The sequence below is a fragment of the Saccostrea cucullata genome, unplaced genomic scaffold (assembly GCF_032062105.1).
Source record: "Saccostrea cucullata isolate Sc308-1 unplaced genomic scaffold, CSIRO_AGI_Scuc_v1 ctg1549, whole genome shotgun sequence".
NCBI classification, from domain to species: domain Eukaryota; kingdom Metazoa; phylum Mollusca; class Bivalvia; order Ostreida; family Ostreidae; genus Saccostrea; species Saccostrea cuccullata.
In genome coordinates, this window is record NW_026923746.1 from 180,424 (window position 1) to 198,930 (window position 18,507).

The 18,507-nt window shown below is 33.3% G+C and overlaps 2 protein-coding genes across 2 annotated transcripts; both read left to right on the forward strand.

Moving 5' to 3' along the window:
• The first annotated feature begins 1,616 nt into the window (after positions 1-1,616).
• Positions 1,617-6,351, forward strand: LOC134264815 (uncharacterized). The gene is made up of 8 exons (XM_062747092.1): positions 1,617-1,695; positions 1,993-2,037; positions 3,086-3,112; positions 4,385-4,422; positions 4,524-4,536; positions 5,695-5,753; positions 6,080-6,155; positions 6,319-6,351. The coding sequence occupies exons 1-8, from the start codon at positions 1,645-1,647 to the stop codon at positions 6,349-6,351; spliced, it is 342 nt and encodes a 113-aa protein (XP_062603076.1). The 5' UTR covers positions 1,617-1,644.
• A 5,052-nt stretch (positions 6,352-11,403) lies between these two features.
• On the forward strand, positions 11,404-16,047 carry LOC134264812 (sporozoite surface protein 2-like). Its single transcript, XM_062747090.1, has 4 exons — positions 11,404-11,470; positions 11,549-11,624; positions 14,220-14,244; positions 15,126-16,047. Exons 2-4 carry the CDS (start codon positions 11,562-11,564, stop codon positions 15,974-15,976), a joined length of 939 nt encoding a protein of 312 aa, XP_062603074.1. The 5' UTR covers positions 11,404-11,470; positions 11,549-11,561; the 3' UTR covers positions 15,977-16,047.
• Positions 16,048-18,507: the final 2,460 nt, after the last annotated feature.

The following is an 18,507-nucleotide window of genomic DNA, read 5'->3' on the forward strand; positions in this document are numbered from 1 at the left end:
ATAAATGTTTATAGTTAACAAAATTTGATGTGTATTATATTAATTTTGTATTTAAAAAAAAAGTCTTTCGTTTCCAAATATGGCTTTTCAACATCACGTAAATATCTTGGTGTAAAATTAGCCCTCCAACCGCTTTTATTTCGAAGGAGGCCAACAAAACAATGCATGAAGTATGTAAATCAAATTGCGATTTTTAATAACTATACACTTTCATGTTTCAAATGACGTATAAAAGTGTTAATTTCAGTTCACTAATTTTTTTGACTTTTCCCAAGATCGATTTGTGACTATAAATTGAGAATGCGTGTTATACATTTTAAAATTTCTTAGGGGGCTATCTAAAAAATTATACTATTGGACCCTATTGGAATCGCTCGCCAGATTATCCTATGTTCCCTATGTTTTTGTATTTCTGTCGTAGGAATTCCCTTTGCAGTCAAATTCATGAAAGTTAATGTAAAAAGGCACACAATTCTGAAATTTCAAACAAAAGATGTCATTTTTCAGCGTTATGCATTGCTTACAAAATCAGGACAACTGTCGCATTATTAGAGCCATTGCAGTGTTTAATATCCTAATTATTGCCTTAAAAGCACAAGTTACATAATTATGTAGTAAGCTAAAAAAATTCATTGAAACAGTACAAATTCATAGCAAAGCAAACATGGACATTTAGAACGCTCAGTGGTGGGAACAAATGCCAATAATCTAAAAGCAAACCCTGTCCACCGCTCACACCTGCAACGAAAATGTGTAGATAGTTGTTTGAAGAACGTCAGTCATCATAGGAGTAAATGTGGCCTTCAACTTGACATTAAGATATATCGACGACGTAATTGTCAATTTACCAAGGGTTATGATTAACAAGATGACTAACTTTTCAATTAAATTAAGAAAGGTATTCTCACAGGTAGTACACATGTGTAATATAAAAATTTTATCTTTAATTTCTCATTCAAAAGATATGAGCAAAGGTAAAGTTCGTGACAGACGGAGAGAAATACAGACTGAAATACTGACAGACTAATGAGAAAGTGGGGAGGGGGGGGGCAAAATGATATCAGTTGTTCAAGCTGCTGGATGAACAAAACATGCTGTGTTAGGGTCAATAACTCTTCATCTAGGGAAGTAACTATTTGCATTTGGGTTAATACAGCAAAGATGGTATAAGATATTGTGCTTAAATGCTCCATTACAATACAGGTGTGACAATTTGTAGGATTTTCTAATGGAGTTGACTTCTTTTTTTGTTTATCCAATATAAAATTTGCAGAGATACGTGCATTGTACACTGTTGTAAAACACTTTCATTTCGTATACTGTAATTACTGTTATCATGTGAAATTTTTTTTATTTCGTTGGCAGAAAATATGTCTTTGCTAATAACAAAGCTCATTCAATTCTGAAATTTAAATTCAAAAATATTTATCGATGAAAACATTAGTGTTCAATAATCTATGTACATGACACAGTTTTGCTTGCTTTGCCAACTGATGTATCTCCAGTTATTGAACACCTTTTTTTTTTAGGAAAACACTTCAGCCATGATATCGATGCAATAATATAAAAGGAAAAAAAAATTTAATAACATTTAATAAAATAACGTTTCAGTTTTGATTCGTATATAGACGCTGGAATTGAGAAATGGTAGGTTCACATCTTTCCACCAGTTCCCAGGAATCTCAGAAATCTGACGTAAGATTATCTTTTAAATGTGTTCAGATAAAACATATCTATATTTGATAAACCTCTCCTAAGACAAATAATATTCTCTTATTTACTACGTAATTTTTGGCAATTGCAAGAGTTACATTGTACATTAAGAAGAAAATTAAACATGTTAAAGCCATATGCCATTAAAACAAACATTTCAGACTATATTGTTTTATATCATATTTCGTATTATAAAGAAGTTTTATATGAAAAAAGCCAATTTTCAATGCAATGTACATGCATAAAGATACAACGAGGTATTTTTTTGTGACGTTGTAGAGTGACTATGCAGAATGTGCACCGCATGCTAGCAGTTACAAAAAGGTATTGATAAATTTTACTTCTTTGATTAAGAATATTATAATATCGTTCTCAGTAAGGATATCACTCTACATTAAAATATATAAATTATGATTTTCATACTTTTTCCGATATCTGATATTTATTTAACTTAATATTTTTAATCTTTCTTAGCATTTTTGTAATACTCAACATAATGTGTTACATCAAGTTTCCAAGGTGTGTTTATTTTAGTCTTGTGTATTGTTAAAGCGTTGTTTGCGTTTTTTAAAGGTTTGTCCAATCTTTTTTGCCAAAATTTTTCTAGTCCTATTTTAAGGATTTTATTATATTTGTTGAATCTAAATTAAGAATATGTTTAAATGTGGACATTTCTAATTTTTGTCCTTATTTGGTAAGTTTTGTTTCGCATACAAATAAATGCTCATTTACAACAACTGAAAGGTTCATGTTATATTTGGCAAAAAACAGAGCAGAGTTGACTCATGTGTTAGGATTTTGGTTTACAGTCAGAAAAACATCATGATATAATTAATAAAACAGAAAAGCAATGGTTTTCAACAATTTGAACTTTAAAATGCTTTCGGAATACTTGTACATGTATTAAAGGCTAAACATGAGCCTCATATGTGTTGTGTTCTATACATTTATGTTTTATATTTATTTCAGTGATTCCATATAGAGATTTAAAATGAAGAAAACAATACTTTCGTTTAACTGTAACAAATAATTGATATGTTAAATTGCTTTTATCTATCCATCGTCTGAGTTTCTTTTTTTATACATCAAATTTCTGGAAAAAATGTGCTGATTCACACAAAAACTTTCCTCCACATTTATCTAATGTTACTGTTAAACATATATTGGACAATTTTAGAGACGATTCTTACACATTTAATTCGAACTTTCCTGTTTATATACGTTTATACTTGTTTAATAAAATGTGCAAGTGATGTTCATTGAGGAAAAACACCGGAAATCACTAAATAAATAAAAAAAATGTTTGAAATGAAATAAAATTGTTCAATTTTAAATTTAAGGTATCTTCAAGTTTCTCCATTAATATTTTCAGACTAAAAAAATGAAGGATCCTGACGAGGTAAGTTAAATTAAATAAAAGTGATGAATATCGTAGTCTGCAATGCACAATATTTGACAAGAATTATAGTTTTAGTCATTTTAGCAAATTTGGAATCTTTCAAACACGTAAATAGAAAAATAACTGCTATAATAAACTGAATTAACACCGCATTACATTGTTGTGCTCGGTCAGTATAACCTGTTTATATACAAGATGTATTCATTTATTTTGTTACATTTTAACGGAAAGATTTTGGAAACCGAATTCTACAGGATTTTGAAAATTGAAATCCCTTAAGCTTATTCGACATATTAAACATATTCATTACTTAAGTAATTCATGCATAAGAATAGGATCTAATTTACACTTTATAAATCATGCATATTCCATATCCTTAAGCATATTTAAAAAAAGAAAAAAAAATTCACTTATGAGATAACATTAATATCCTTAATGATTGCAAAATGGCTTACAATAGATTTGATGCTGTAATTGACCGTTTTACATAATTATACCACCCCCTGCTTGAAAAGCGGGAAGGTATATAGTAATATTAGTTACATAGTCTTTTAGTGACAGGGTATGGGATGATACCTGGTTAGTAAATTTCATACCTGGCGAGGCGGAGCCGAGTCAGGTATGAAATTTACTAACCAGGTATCATCCCATACCCTGTCACTAAAAGACTATGTAACGAATTTACCCCACCGATGAAACATTTACGTTTTATCTGTGGTTTATAAATGGTTTTCTCTGCTAAATGCTTCATCACGCTTATACTGTGTCTATTATGACGTCACGTTTGTGTTTGTGACGTAATACATCGACCGGGTATAGATTTTACTGACCAGGGATGGATTTACAACTGACCGGGTTTAAGTAATCCACTGCCTTCACGTGACAGACTTCAACCAATCGTAATTAGCCAGGATTTCACGGAAAAATAAACAGAGGTGGGGTAATCGGCATGTCCGTCCTTCTGTATGTCTAGCTGTTAATTCGTCCGTCCGTCTGTTACGCTTTTGGGTACCCATCTCTTATCCGCAACTTCTCTCATACCACTGAATGAAATTTAATGAGACTTTCACAGAATATTTAGGACAAATTGACATTGTGATCTCCTAATTTACTTTTTGATCCCAGACATAATTTGGGTTTCCTAAAGCAAAACATAAACACTGCTATTATATTCATATAGAAGGCGAGGGTATCATTTAGTGAGCTTATTGCTCACAATACCTCTAGTTTTTGTTTAGAGCAAATTGCTATGATTTTTTTTCCTTTTTTCAGTTAGAAGGATACAAGATGTATAATGGTTCTTACACGAGGTAAAAATGTTGAAATCACTAACTATTTTAACTATTTTCGGAATAAAAAAACATAATTATTTGATATTTTATCTCAACATTAATTGTGCACTTCTTTGTAGAGACCTTGGTAACGTACGTATATAGCTTTCTCTTTCTCTCTCTTTCTCTCTCTCAGAAGACGATTAAGTTATAAGAAGGAAAACTCTTATATTTCAATGATATGTAACTCTTGAACTTTTTATAGGAAAACAGAAACATTGAATGAAAACAGCAACACTTCCCTGAAGAAACATACCAAATTATCACCAGTTAGTGAACTTTCATTTGCCAATATAGATCAAATTCCGGGGTAGCTTTTCACTGACCTCATATTTAATATATACTTATGGCATAAATAAATATATACATTAATTTTGTAGAATCTATCTATTATAAGAACATGGATAGAGCAAATATATCTATATCAATTTTTTTCACAGGCCATAGGTCATTTCGTCATGTAATCAAAGAGCACAATAATATCGTCATAAAATGACTTGCTCTACTTAGCATAGGATATGCTTTTCATCATGCATAAAAATGAAGAAGAATATGCAAGTCAAATAGTTATTGTTTATTTACAATGTAAAGACGTATTTAATACAGTTTTTGTCGATCGGTTTAGTCTGTGTACATGAAGATAGAAATTATGTGTCTTTGCTTTAAGTTTCATGTCAGCTGCAGAGTCCATAAAACTACTCATGGCAAATTTAAAAATCTGTTGAAATATATCAATGCAACACATGCATTTGCATCACACTGCAAACAGATGACAAACACGTTGGCATTGTCGTAACAATCTAAGGGGTCGCTAGTGTCTCTGTGATGGCATCCTGATAAATATGTCTCACTGAAATTTATAGGGGAAGGGTAAAAAAGACGTTCACAACTAACAACTAATATTGAAAACATACTGAAATTAAAAACAGACCACCTTAAAACAAAATTAACAGACTCGTTTGCAAAATCAACAGACTCCGATGCAAAACCAACAGTCATTCACTGAATTGAAGCTAGATTGCACGCCAAAACAGACATACAAGTAATATAAATTACTGCTAGATGGAGCAAGTTCTTCAACGTCATCATTATATGTTAACGTAAATCACGCAAAATTATCAATCTGCATTTATTTGTATAAAGGCAAATAGATTATCACATTATCCACCCAAAACAAGATTTTCCAAAAAATGCTTCTTATATTAAAAACATTAAGATTGTAATATATCAATAATATGATCCTTCCTACAGAACGAAGGGGATTCAAGTAGCAGGGAAACTGACAATTCATTTGCCAATAGTTCACCTCCGTGAGTATGTTTTCACTGGTTTCATATTTACATGTAATACAGCAGATATACAGTAGTTGGAATTGTGTAGATCAGCAAAATTTCGGATACTTTGTATGATATACATTTATCTATTTATCTATTTAAAATTACGGGTCGTTATACTTGGTGCAAATATCTTTTTGCGAATTTTAGATATTGTTCTTAAATTGTCAACAGCGAACTAAATCGCAAGAATGATTTTCTTCCATCAGCTGAACTTTTGACATTATGCGGAAATAAAGTCCTAGCAAAGAAAAAAAGTGATTTACATTATTATTTGGTAACTTTGGTAAATAATACTTAAGGTCATCAGTAAGCCGGACTACGAAAGAACGAAATGGCATTCCCAGTCCAGCAAACCCGAGATTTAAAGATGATAAGGCAAGTTTCTTTGTTTACGTTTTTTACACCATGTACATGAAGAATGAAAATAAACCGATATCACACACATAAATCCATAGAAACGAATCAAGGATAAAAATTGAAAATAACGGACAATGATCGATCTCAAAGAATCAGTAAGCAATTCAAATGTGTGATACAGGCATCAAACATGGACACTTCTGAAAATTCCTGAGGCAGATTTAGGTAATTTTTGCCAACATTGTCATTATAACGAACATATAATTAATTTACAAAAATGCTGACTTTTATCGAGATTATTAATTACATGTACATGTAAGAACACTTTAACATCAATTTATCTGTGAGTACCATTCCCGGTTTTTGATTGTACTAAAGGCACACTATTGAGTGGTGAATAAGTTAGGAGACATAAACACCATAAAAAAGTAAAAGTGATATATAACTTTGCAAATGAGAAAAGTATACGATGAAAAAGCTGAAGTCATCTCGTTTGTCATAAAATTCAGTTGCTAGTTGGCTGTAATCGTAAATAATCCGTCAAACATCTAAGAATGAAAGAAGTGCGGCAGACTGTTTTTTGGCTTCTATTTCACGTTCACTTGGAGATTTCTAATCGAGAATGAATGAATTAAAATATATACATGCAACTATTTTTACTTGATGTAATATGGTCGATAGACATGCATTTGAATGTCACACTGAAAGCCTCAACAAGTGTTTTTCTCTTTTTAAGTAGAATTTTTTTAATAAATTTTGATTACAAAGAATATAAAAAAAGGTCAGCTAATAAAAGAGAACAATTCCTGGCCAACAGAATTTCAACAGTTTGTACAAATCAGGAACACAGCAAACACAGAATTTTAAATATTAAACATCAGACGAGGGGTCAGGTGCCATGGAAGATCTTTACATGCATTACATAAAGTTTACCATCGTTATAATAAACATCTATACATCAATACAACTGTATCTGTTTGAACTACATCATATTATTTGGAGTTATAGTCTGATTTTTTATAGCAATTGTAAGCTGTATTAATAAGTAATTGGCTTTATGTAATTCATAGGTTTTGCTTATGCAAATAAATTGCAAGCCATTGACAAGGATATTATTTCAAGGTAAATGGACGTAGTGTCCCTGCTCGGGGCAATCCCTAATGTCACTAGCACAAACGAAATATATGCACTGACACATACAAAATAAATGCACTAATCCGCACAAAATATATGAACTAAAACACACCAAATGTATGCACATCAAAACACAAAATACATGCTAAGAATTCAACACTATATGATTAAAATCACAAAAGCTAAAATATAATTACTACCAAAAGAAGATTTTCTAAAGAACATGTTGCTTATATTTAAATTATTAAAATGATACTCTGAAGTTGACATCAAAAAGATGCTTGAGTTTCTGATTGACAATATCTATGTGGTTTTTGGAGACCAGGTATTCCAACAATCTATTGGAATTCCCATGGGTACCCATTGCGCTCCGTTATTAGCAGACCTATTTTTATATCCATATGAAGCAGAATTTGTACAAAATCGTATGTGTGAAGAGAAGAAAACACTTGCCGTGGCCTTTAACTCGACATTTATATATTTCGACGACAAATTTTCAATTAACAACCGTTACGGTAATTTCCATTCCTACGTCGATACGATACATTCTGATGAGCTTGAGATAAAAAGATACCACAGATTCTGACGCACCTGTTTCATACTTCGATATTTTTAGGTCACCTGAGTAAACTCAGGTGACCTATTGCTATCTGTTTTCGTCCGTCGTCGTCCGTCGTCCGTCGTTCGTCGTCCGTCGTACGTCGTCCGTCGTGTGTTAACATTTGAACATTTTCAGCTTCTTCTCTGCAACAACTGAACCAATTTCAACCAAATTTGGCACAAAGCATCTTTTGGTGAAGGGGAACAAAAATTGTGAATTTCATGATCCCTGCCCCCCTGGGGCCTGAGGGGTGGGGCCAAAACCACTAAAATTAATGCAATCTTTAAAAATCTTCTTCTTTACTCTTGGACATCAAGCAGTCAAACTGTTTGCATGATTGTAATTAGCATTGAGTCCTCTACCAAAATTGTGAAATTCATGGCCCTGGGGTCAGGGGTTCTAGTGCTAGGGTGGGGCTAAATAAGTATATAGTGAAAATGCATTATTTCTTTGAAAATCTTCTTCTCTACTCCTGGGTATTAAATAAATGAACTAAGTACATAGTTATGATGAGCAAGAGTGCCTCTACCAAAATTGTGAATTTTATGGTCCCAGGGTCAGGGATTCTGGTGTTAGGTCGGGGCTCTATTGATTATATATAGTGAAAATACATGATTTCTTTGAAAATCTTCTTCTCTGCTCCTAGGTATTGAATAAACTAACTAAGTGCATAGTTATGATGAGCAAGAGTGCTTCAACCAAGATTGTGAATTTTATGGCCCCAGGGTCAAGGGTTCTGGTGTTGGGGAGGGGGGGGGGGGCTCTATTGATTATATATTGAAAATACATGAATTCTTTGAAAATCTTCTTCTCTGCTCCTAGGTATTAAGTAAACTAACTAGTAAGTGCATAGTTATGATGAGCAAGAGTGTCTCAACCAAAATTGTGAAATTTATGGCCCCAGGGTCAAGGGTTCTGGTGTTAGGGCGTGGCTCTATAGATTATATAGTAAAAATTCATGAATCTTTGAAAATCTTCTTCTCTGCTCGTAGGTATTAAATAAACTAACTAAGTGCATAGTTATGATGAGCAAGAGTGCCTCAACCAAAATTGTGAATTTTATGGCCCCAGGGTCAAGGGTTCTGGTGTTAGCTAGGCAGCGCTCTATAGATTATATAGTAAAAATACATGAATTCTTTGAAAATCTTCTCCTCTGCTCCTAGGTATTAAATAAACTAACTAAGTGCATAGTTATGATGAGCAAGAGTGCCTCAACCAAAATTGTGAATTTTATGGCCCCAGGGTCAAGGGTTCTGGTGTTGGGGAGGGGGGGGGGCTCTATTGATTATATATTGAAAATACATGAATTCTTTGAAAATCTTCTTCATTGCTCCTAGGAATTAAACTAACTAAGTGCATAGTTATGATGAGCAAGAATGCCTCTTTTAAAATTATGAATTTTATGGCCCCAGGGTCAGGGATTCTGGTGTTAGGGGGGTGGTGCTCTATTGACTATATAGTGAAAATACATTATATCTTGAAAATTTTATTCTCTGTCTCTGGATATAAAGCAGATGAACTACCTTTATAGTTATGATGAGCAAGGGCCCTAATCTTGCAGACTTGTGAATTTCAAGGCCCCAGGGTCAGGGGTGGGGTAGGGGCTCTACTTATATACTGAAAATGAATTTATTGTTTGAAATCTGCTTTTTTGTATTTATGAAATATTTATTTATTTTTTGATATTAAGGGTGCCTTTTTAAAATTTGTGCAATGTTTGGACCTAGGGTCAGGGGTTTATGTCACAGTGTTAGGGGCACTACTGATTAGTTGGAATGCATTTTTGTTCCCCTACCCTGTGTATGGGTATTCAGTAACCAAGCTAAGCAACTGCTAAGTGTATTGTTATGATGATCAATGGTGCCTCTGTCAAAATTGTGAATGTCATATAGCATCTGGCTTAAAACATGAATCAAATTCAATAACTGGAAAGTTGTTGCATAATGCTCAGGTGACCTATAAGGCCCGTGGGCCTCTTGTTCCTTTAAATATACGTTAATGGTAATCTAACAACCAAACCATATGATAAACGTGATGACCTTAACTTTTCTCTCGTCAACTTCCCTTACGGATGCAGCAAATTTCTTCATCACCTGCATACGGAGTGGAGATTATTTATCTCAGTTGATTCGATGCTCTACGTATGGTCAATTTCTAAAACGAGGTAAATTATTGACAAGCAAATTGATGAAACAAGAATATCAACAGTCTCGTTTAAACTCATCATTTCGTAAATTCTATGGTCGATACAATGACCTTGTCAGCAAATACAATTTATCAGAGAGTCAAATGCTGGCTGACGTTTTTCATACTTATTGTTAGTCCATTATTTACATACTGAATTGACGATGGATTGTTCGTCATTTCCCGAACATGACAAGGAGCACACGGCAGGTGTGACCGATCAGCATGGGATGTTTTTTTCTCCATGGCACCTGATCCCACCTCTGATGTTTCTGAGGTCCGTGTTTGATCTGCTCCAACTTTGTAATGTTTTATGGACTTTGATATTGAATACTATCCGTTATTTCCATATCCTTCTTAACTCTGAGTCGTTTTGAAGAAAATAAATATATTACATATTTTTTAATTAATGAAATAATCTCCAAATATTCACGGGTCATTGTTTAATTACTTTTATTATTAAGGTAAACTTTTGACATATTTCCCTCTGCATCTCAATATTCTACAACTGAATGATGATGCAACTCTAATTTTCAATTCAAATGTTTGGAAAAATCTCCGCAATGGCCCATTCATAAGTTTGCAGCAAACAACCAAGAACATCTATCCCATCCATTTGGTCTTAGTAATGTGAGGCTACCATTATATATGTCGTATCTTAATACCACGTACTGCCAGGCATTGTGCACGCTTAGTATGCATATATGCAGGGGATGCTCACTCTTCATTGACACTTGATCCACCTCTGATGTTTCGGAGGTCCGTGTTTGCTCTGCTCCTATTTTGCTTTGTTTAATGGACTTTGATATTGATTACTGTTCGTTATCTCCATATCCTTCTTGCATATGTCTTATATAATTATATCGCAGTTGATTCGATACGTAAGATCTTACTCTACGTATGAACAATTCCTAAAACGAGGTAAATTATTCACAAGCAAGTTGATTAAACAAGAATATCAACAGTCTCAGTTAAAGTCATCATTTCGTAAGTTCTATGGTCGATACAATAACCTTGTCAGCAAATACAGTTTTTCGTTGAGTCAAATGCTGGCTGACGTTTTTCATACTAATTGTTAGTCCATGATCTATACACTGATTCGACAACGGATTTTTCTGTTATTTCCCGAATATGACAAGGAGCACACGGCAGGTGTGACCATCCAGCAGGGGATGCTCACTCTTCCGTGGCACCTGATCCCACCTCTGATGTTTCGGAAGTCCTTGTTTGCTCTGCTCCTATTTTGTATTGTTTAATGGACTTTGATATTGAATTCTATTCGTTATCTCCATATCTTTAATGAGAGTTATATATCAAAAATATGATACTTTATCCTTCCACAGAACCCTCCTCAGAACGCAGGGGATTTACTGAGCAAATACATTGACCTTTCATTTGCCAATAGTTCACCTTCGTAAGTATTTTGTCAGTGAACCGTAGAAGTTTTACAATAACATATTTCAATTAAAAGATGATCACTCTTATATCAAAGGTCATCATTAACCATGAAAGAAAAAGAAGGAAACCACCCGTGCAGTCCAAGAACATCAACAATTAAAGGAAAAAAGGCAAGTTTTTTTGGCATGCTTTTTTAGTATGTAATACATATTGAATTTTGATTTTCATGTGGACTCTTAACTCATTTTTTTCAAGTCTTGTTCATGAATTTGTTATAACAGAATTTAACAATATGTATCTTGAATCACAATTCAGCCCAAGGCCTGGTGTTTGTCAAATGTAATTAAGTCAAGCATCAAGATCAAGAATTAACAAATATTAGTACATAAAGATAGGTTTTTTTCCACGAGAAATAAAGATGTGGAATATGAAAGTCTAAAACATTCAGAAAAATATTACAAAAGTTTTCCAGAAGTATGTCTTACCCCAAAATGAACGTCTATAGATCAAAAGTGTCAGAAGCAAAGGAAAGGTCGAAGAAAAAGCACAAGTCAAATATGAAAAGTTAAATAACAAAACATGAAATGGTACATGTATATGTAAAGCTAAGGTTTAAATATATACAAAAAGGTATTGTCATATGAAATAGACCGGTCACGGTAGCCTAGTGGTAGAGCGTTCGCTTCGTGATCGGGAGGCCCGGGTTCGATTCTCGATCGCGGCGCCGCGTCATACCTAAGACGTAAACAAAGGTAGTGACTGTTCCTTCGCCAAGCGCTCGGCACTAGAAGTGAAAGTCACGGGTCTTTCGGATATGACCTTAAAAACGTAGGTCCCGTGTCACGGTAGGCGTTGGCACGATAAAGAACCCTCACTGCTCAATGGCCCTAAGTGCCGAGTATAGGTCTAAATTTGAAGCTCTTCACCGGCATCGGTGACGTCTCCATATGAGTGAAAAATTCTCAAGAGGGACGTAAAACAATATACAATCATATGAAATAGGGGTCTAGGGAGAGGTGATGTTAACTTGCCCTTGCTTTATGGTAGTCTCGTTTCCGATGGTCATGTCAGATTTCAGGACCTGTCATAGAAAAATAATGATTTATCCGTCTTATTGATTTACACATAATATCTTTTGAAATCAACTGTGTGAGATGCTTTGATCAACGAACAATACATTAAATTTAGCGGACATGTACGAGGACTGCTCAATAAATAATGCCCTCGGTGCTCAGAAAGATGCAAAAGACGCTTTTCAATGATTTAGTCTTCATGATTTTACTAATTAATCTCTTTTAAGTAAAATACATGTCTGTAACATTTTTTATCCAATTTCTGATTGTTTTTAGAACTCATTTGTGGGTATGACCCTCAGTATATTGGAAAATGGCAGATCCAGTGATTTCCCGGACTTGTTTCTTCCCTCTGAAAGGTGTTTTTTTCAACTTTGGAAAAAGAAACAAGTCAAAAGGTCAAAGATCTGGCAAATATTGTTAATGTGGAAAAACATTAACTTTCTGTTTATCTCGAAAACCCCTTTACTCTTCAGGGCATGCAGGTTTGAACGCTGTCATGAAGAAATTCAATGCAGTAGATTCCTGATTCTGGGTCCTTCCTCTAATAAACCTTTTGATTTTTTTTTGCAAAAAAAGTGCTTTCTAGACTTCTCCAGAAATTAAACTGTCTCTCCGAGTACGAATTATTTGAACAACAATACCACTAATTTTTAAGAAAATTACATATAAATCTGTCTTTGTGCTCTTGAATACCTGTGCTCTTGTCAGACATGCGCCGTTTTTATCAAGTACATCTTATGGTAAATTTTGTTTTGAGGGTTTTAATCAATAGATTCATGTTTCAAGATCTGTTTGAAAATAAAACAAACGTGAATAACTAAATTTACTGATATTTTAAAATAATTGTTAAGAATTTTGTTTACGCTGTCGTTTTCACTCATTTTTCAAAATATAGGGTGACCTTTGAGTACCAAGCTTTTTTACCGTCAAAAGTTTCTTAAAAACAGTGTAAACTACTCCAGATATGATGTCTATCAAATTTGCTCTGTGTCTTAAAGTCAATCATACATCATCAAATATGATTTGTTGAAATTTGGCAACCAGTACATAAGTTGTTATAATTTTTGTTGGCAAGGAGGGTACCCATTTTTTATGCCCATTGTATAATTTTTTATCCTTGAAATCCACCTGATCTTTTGTCTATAAAACAGGCATTGGTTGCTATAAATGTCATTTATTTCAGTGAATATTTATTTGGGGTTTTTAACAAGTTTTACGGCAGCTATAATGAAGCTTTTATTTTCACTCTAGTTTACTGATTCTTTACCATTCATTTATAATGCAGTGTCTCGAAAAGCCCTTGTTACCCAGCTGCTCACGATGAAACTATGTGATGAAAAGTGGTCACATAAACTGTTACAAATTCATGAAAGATTCATTAATGAGAGGAAGTCAAGTTTAATGTCATATGATATCTGTAATGTATGTTATATAGTTCAGGACATTATTTATTGAACAGCCCTCGTAGTTCTTTAGCATTTCAAATATTGTCTTTTTGATACGGCGAATTTGAATGAAAGTAAATGAAGCTAAATATTATATTAGAACAACACAATCATCACTCTTTATTAAACCGCCACCAATCATTAATAATATATTTGTATTAATTTTGAAAATAAAATGTTTGTTTAATTTTCACATTTATATATATTTATACATATACATGAATATTTATATTTTTAATTGTAGCCTTCTTTTTTATTTCCCCAGGCTGGTAAGTCAAAACTGTTTTTTTTTCTGCATAAAAAGTCATTGAATGGATTTGATTTGATGATTCTTAATCTCCAAGAGCAGAATCTTTAATATGCTAGTCATTACCATTATTCTAATGTATTTCTGTATTTTCAATGTATTTTGTCTTTTACTTTTTGTTTTATATATAAACAATGCAATTTATTGTTTACTGAGTTAATATTCATAGTTTCATTTGATAAATTGGTCTCGTTTTACCCCTGCCTTTTGAAGTTGTCCGGCAATGATCAACCAATATCTGATGATTAGATCAATGAAAACCTTGATAAGTCAGGAAAACAGTGATATCATCACGAGACGTATAGTATCATGTTTATTACTGTAGTGTTTTGTTGAGGACTCTATGATAATAAGTATTTGATTGATAGATTGATTGATTGTGTGTTGTGACATGTCTTGCCCATCTCGAGAAATGTGTACTGATACATGTATGGAGACGCAACCTCGGTTTAGACAGTCTCAACCGGAAGACCTGTCTCCACCTCCCACAGAGGGATTCGAACATGCGGCGTAAGGGTCAACTCCTTACTTAAACCTCTAGAACAGACACTCTAACCACTGCGCCACGCATTATAAGCATTTGAAGTTATTAACGACAATGCATTAGATGTTTTTCCTCTTTGCAAAAAGAATGCATCCAAAATATTGTCTACTTCAAGACAAAGTATTTGAAAAATTTGGCAAAACCTAATACATGTAAAATTTTTGTACATGGAGATTTTTGACAATTTTTAGTAGGAAAAACGGTTGTCTTTCCAAATAAGGTCGATAAACATTAGAGTACTAGAGCTTTGCAACAATTTTGTTATTTATGTATTAAAGTTCTTTTTAAAACCAATGAAGGAAAGATAATTCCTGATACCCCCGAAGGTAACGGACATCTGCAAACCCCTAGAGACGACATAATTCAACGTACTCTGAAAGATGAGAGAAATCTACATACCTTTGAAGACGACAGAATTCCAAATACACATGTAGACAACAGAATTCCAAATACACCTGGAGAAAATAGAAATCCAAATACACCTGTAGACAACAGAATTCCAAATTCTCCTGGAGACGACAGAATTCCAAACAGAACTGAAGCCAACAGAATAACAAATTCACCTGGAGACGACAGAATTCCAAACACAACTGAAGACAACAGAATTCCAAATACACATGGAGACAACAGAATTACACATACCCCTGGAGTCAACAGAATTCAAAATACACATGGAGACAACAGAATTCCACATACCCCTGGAGAAAACAAAATTCCACATACTCCTGGAGACAATAGAACTCCACATACCCCTGGAGACAACAAAATTCCAAATTCACCTGGAGACGACAGAATTCCAAACACAACTGAAGACAACAGAATTCCAAATTCACCTGGAGACGACAGAATTCCAAACACAACTGAAGACAACAGAATTCCAAATACACATGGAGACGACAGAATTCCAAACACAACTGAAGACAACAGAATTCCAAATACACATGGAGACAACAGAATTCCACATACCGCTAGAGACAACAGAATTCCAAATACACATGGAGACAACAGAATTCCACATACCCCTGAAGACAACAGAATTCAAAATACACATAGAGACAACAGAATTCCAATTCCACCTGAATATATAGGTAGAAAATCATTTAAAAATACAAAAACTACAGTGCAAAGCTATTTATGTGCAAAACATTAAATTCAAACCTCTAACACTTCTTGCAATATAAGGCGTGACAGACGGACGGACAGCAGCTATACAGAGAAAAGGACGTCGGGTAAAGTGGTCATTAAGAGCCGCTCTACTCTGCAGGCGACACAAAAATATATTTCAATTTTCATTATTTCTAAACTCATGCACAAAAATATACTCACAATCAATAGAAACGCAACACCCTAATATTAGGGCGAAAATTATATACGGGATATAACTATGTACCAAAAAGTTAGGACATCTTTACTTTGCTAAATCAGTTATTTAGGTGGGATTTACGGAGTAATCACTTGACCTAAGGCGACGTGACAACCAGATTTCAACCCGTTAAGCTTTGTCGCAGTTCCAGGGTTATTTTCGCCCCGTCTAATTTTCGCCCTTTCACACTTGCAAACAATTTTTCCTCGTTTTAAATTCGCCCAGTCATAGTTTTGTTTAAGAAATTATACTATATCCTATTAATTCATAAGATAATTTCTCTTCTTATATAATTGCAAAGGGAATTTTTTTTAATTGGAAAGTATTCAGCTTGTACAACTATAAGACACCTGATTGAAAGCCTCAGTCTTAATTTTTAAAATTGCTGTATAAAAAATTTAAAAGTGAAAAGTAATATTCCTTTGGTAAAAGAGTGGTTAATTTCTTTTCATATAATATGTAAGAATAGCATACGCCTCGGTCCAACGTCACATCGGCCCACTGACATCTCGGCCCATTGACCCTTCGGCTCTTACAGATCGGCCCAAGATTGAATACATAATATTGAATACATCTAGGCTAAAGCATTTAATTGTGAAATATATTATTAAGTTTCAATTTCAGAATTTGCGACTTTTAGAATAAAATATTAACAATAAAAAAAAAAAACAAACAAAAAGGATAACTTTTTAAATTATAAAATAAACTTTCTCAGGATGTTAACTATTTTAGTCAAAAAATGAGAAGAAATAGTTAAGGCGCAGAATAGTCTTTCAAGTTGGAGTGTTGAGTGTATTTCATAATTAGTGACGATAACGTAGTTAATTACGAGCAGGCTCCATTGAATATTGTTTTGAACATCTATTATAAAAACATCCAATGGGTTCAACCGTATTGAACAATAAAATTCTAATTGATTTTGTTTTATCATCCACCCATGCAAAAAATGAATATAAACGAGCTATAATATCTATGCAAACTGACAACGGGGTTAAATATTGAGAATTTGCATCGGAAAACTCTTATAAGGACTATGATTTTATCTCGATATATAATTCATTGCCTTTGATACAATTTTATATAAAACTTAGACATGCAATTATGTGTTTTCATTGCAGAATTTTTTATAACAATTATTCAGTTTGCATTAGGTGCATTAGTTTTATGTTCATTCATATAAAATTTGGTATTTTTGTTAATTTACTCCAGAAAATAAAAAGGTATATGAGATATGAACAATTTCAGATTATCTCGGGGTGAAAATTTATTAACCTTTTATTAAGGAAACCGTATAATTCTTTATCCAAATAAACAACATTACCCTTATCAGAGGGTTGGTGAACTGTTAATGCGGTATTCAAGTCTCACCAGCGACATTTCTGGAATAAAAATCCTTGATGTTGGAATGATGCAAAGAAGGAGTGAAAATATATGTACATTTTACGTCGGCTAACTAAAATAACAATACAGTGTATATAGCAAATAGTGTTGTTTGTTAGATGTTTTAGGGAGAAAACATCTAAAATAGAAATTAAGTACACTTGATATCAAAAATATATATTTTTATATATTTGCAAACAAATCAGCATTCCCTTTCAACCATAATTAGTAAGTCCAAGTATTATTTGTGTCTTCTTCTTCAAATTTTTCAGGTGCAAAAGAACAAGGGGTGTTGGGAGAAAATTAAAAAGTTCATAAAATTTGCCATACCATTTAGCTTTCTTGTTGCAATTATCATATCAACACTTTTATACGCAAAGACGACGGATTTATCAAACACAATAACACCAAAGATTGAAGCTTTAAAAGATACTCAGAACAAAGGTTTGTCAAATTTTAAATGAAAATACACACTGTTTTGTCTATATTGTTGTTACACTTTTTCACTTTTATTTAAAGGCAGTAAGTATATTGATACCCCAGTTAACCATCAACTGGTTAATTTCTTTCCAAAATCCTCTCAAAGCTTGAACACCTTATCTTACCCTCATTCAATGAGTAAAAAGTCTGTAAAACAGTTTGTTGTTTGTGCCACCTTTGTGACCTTTTATAATTTGTTTGAAATTCTCAAAACAATTTTTATAAATGACATATGTTTTTTAGCAGACACAAGATATCAAGATGAGAAATAAAACCAATTTTGAAGAAGGAGATAATCCAAATTTACAGTAATTACCACTTTAGATGAAACAGAGAAATCATGAAAATGGGTCTGAAAACGCTAAAACATAAATTTAAACAACAAACAGGTGGGGTGGCAGGAGGTAAATAACTAACTTCAAAACAACGTCCATCCTCTAAGGATGTAAATGGGAGAA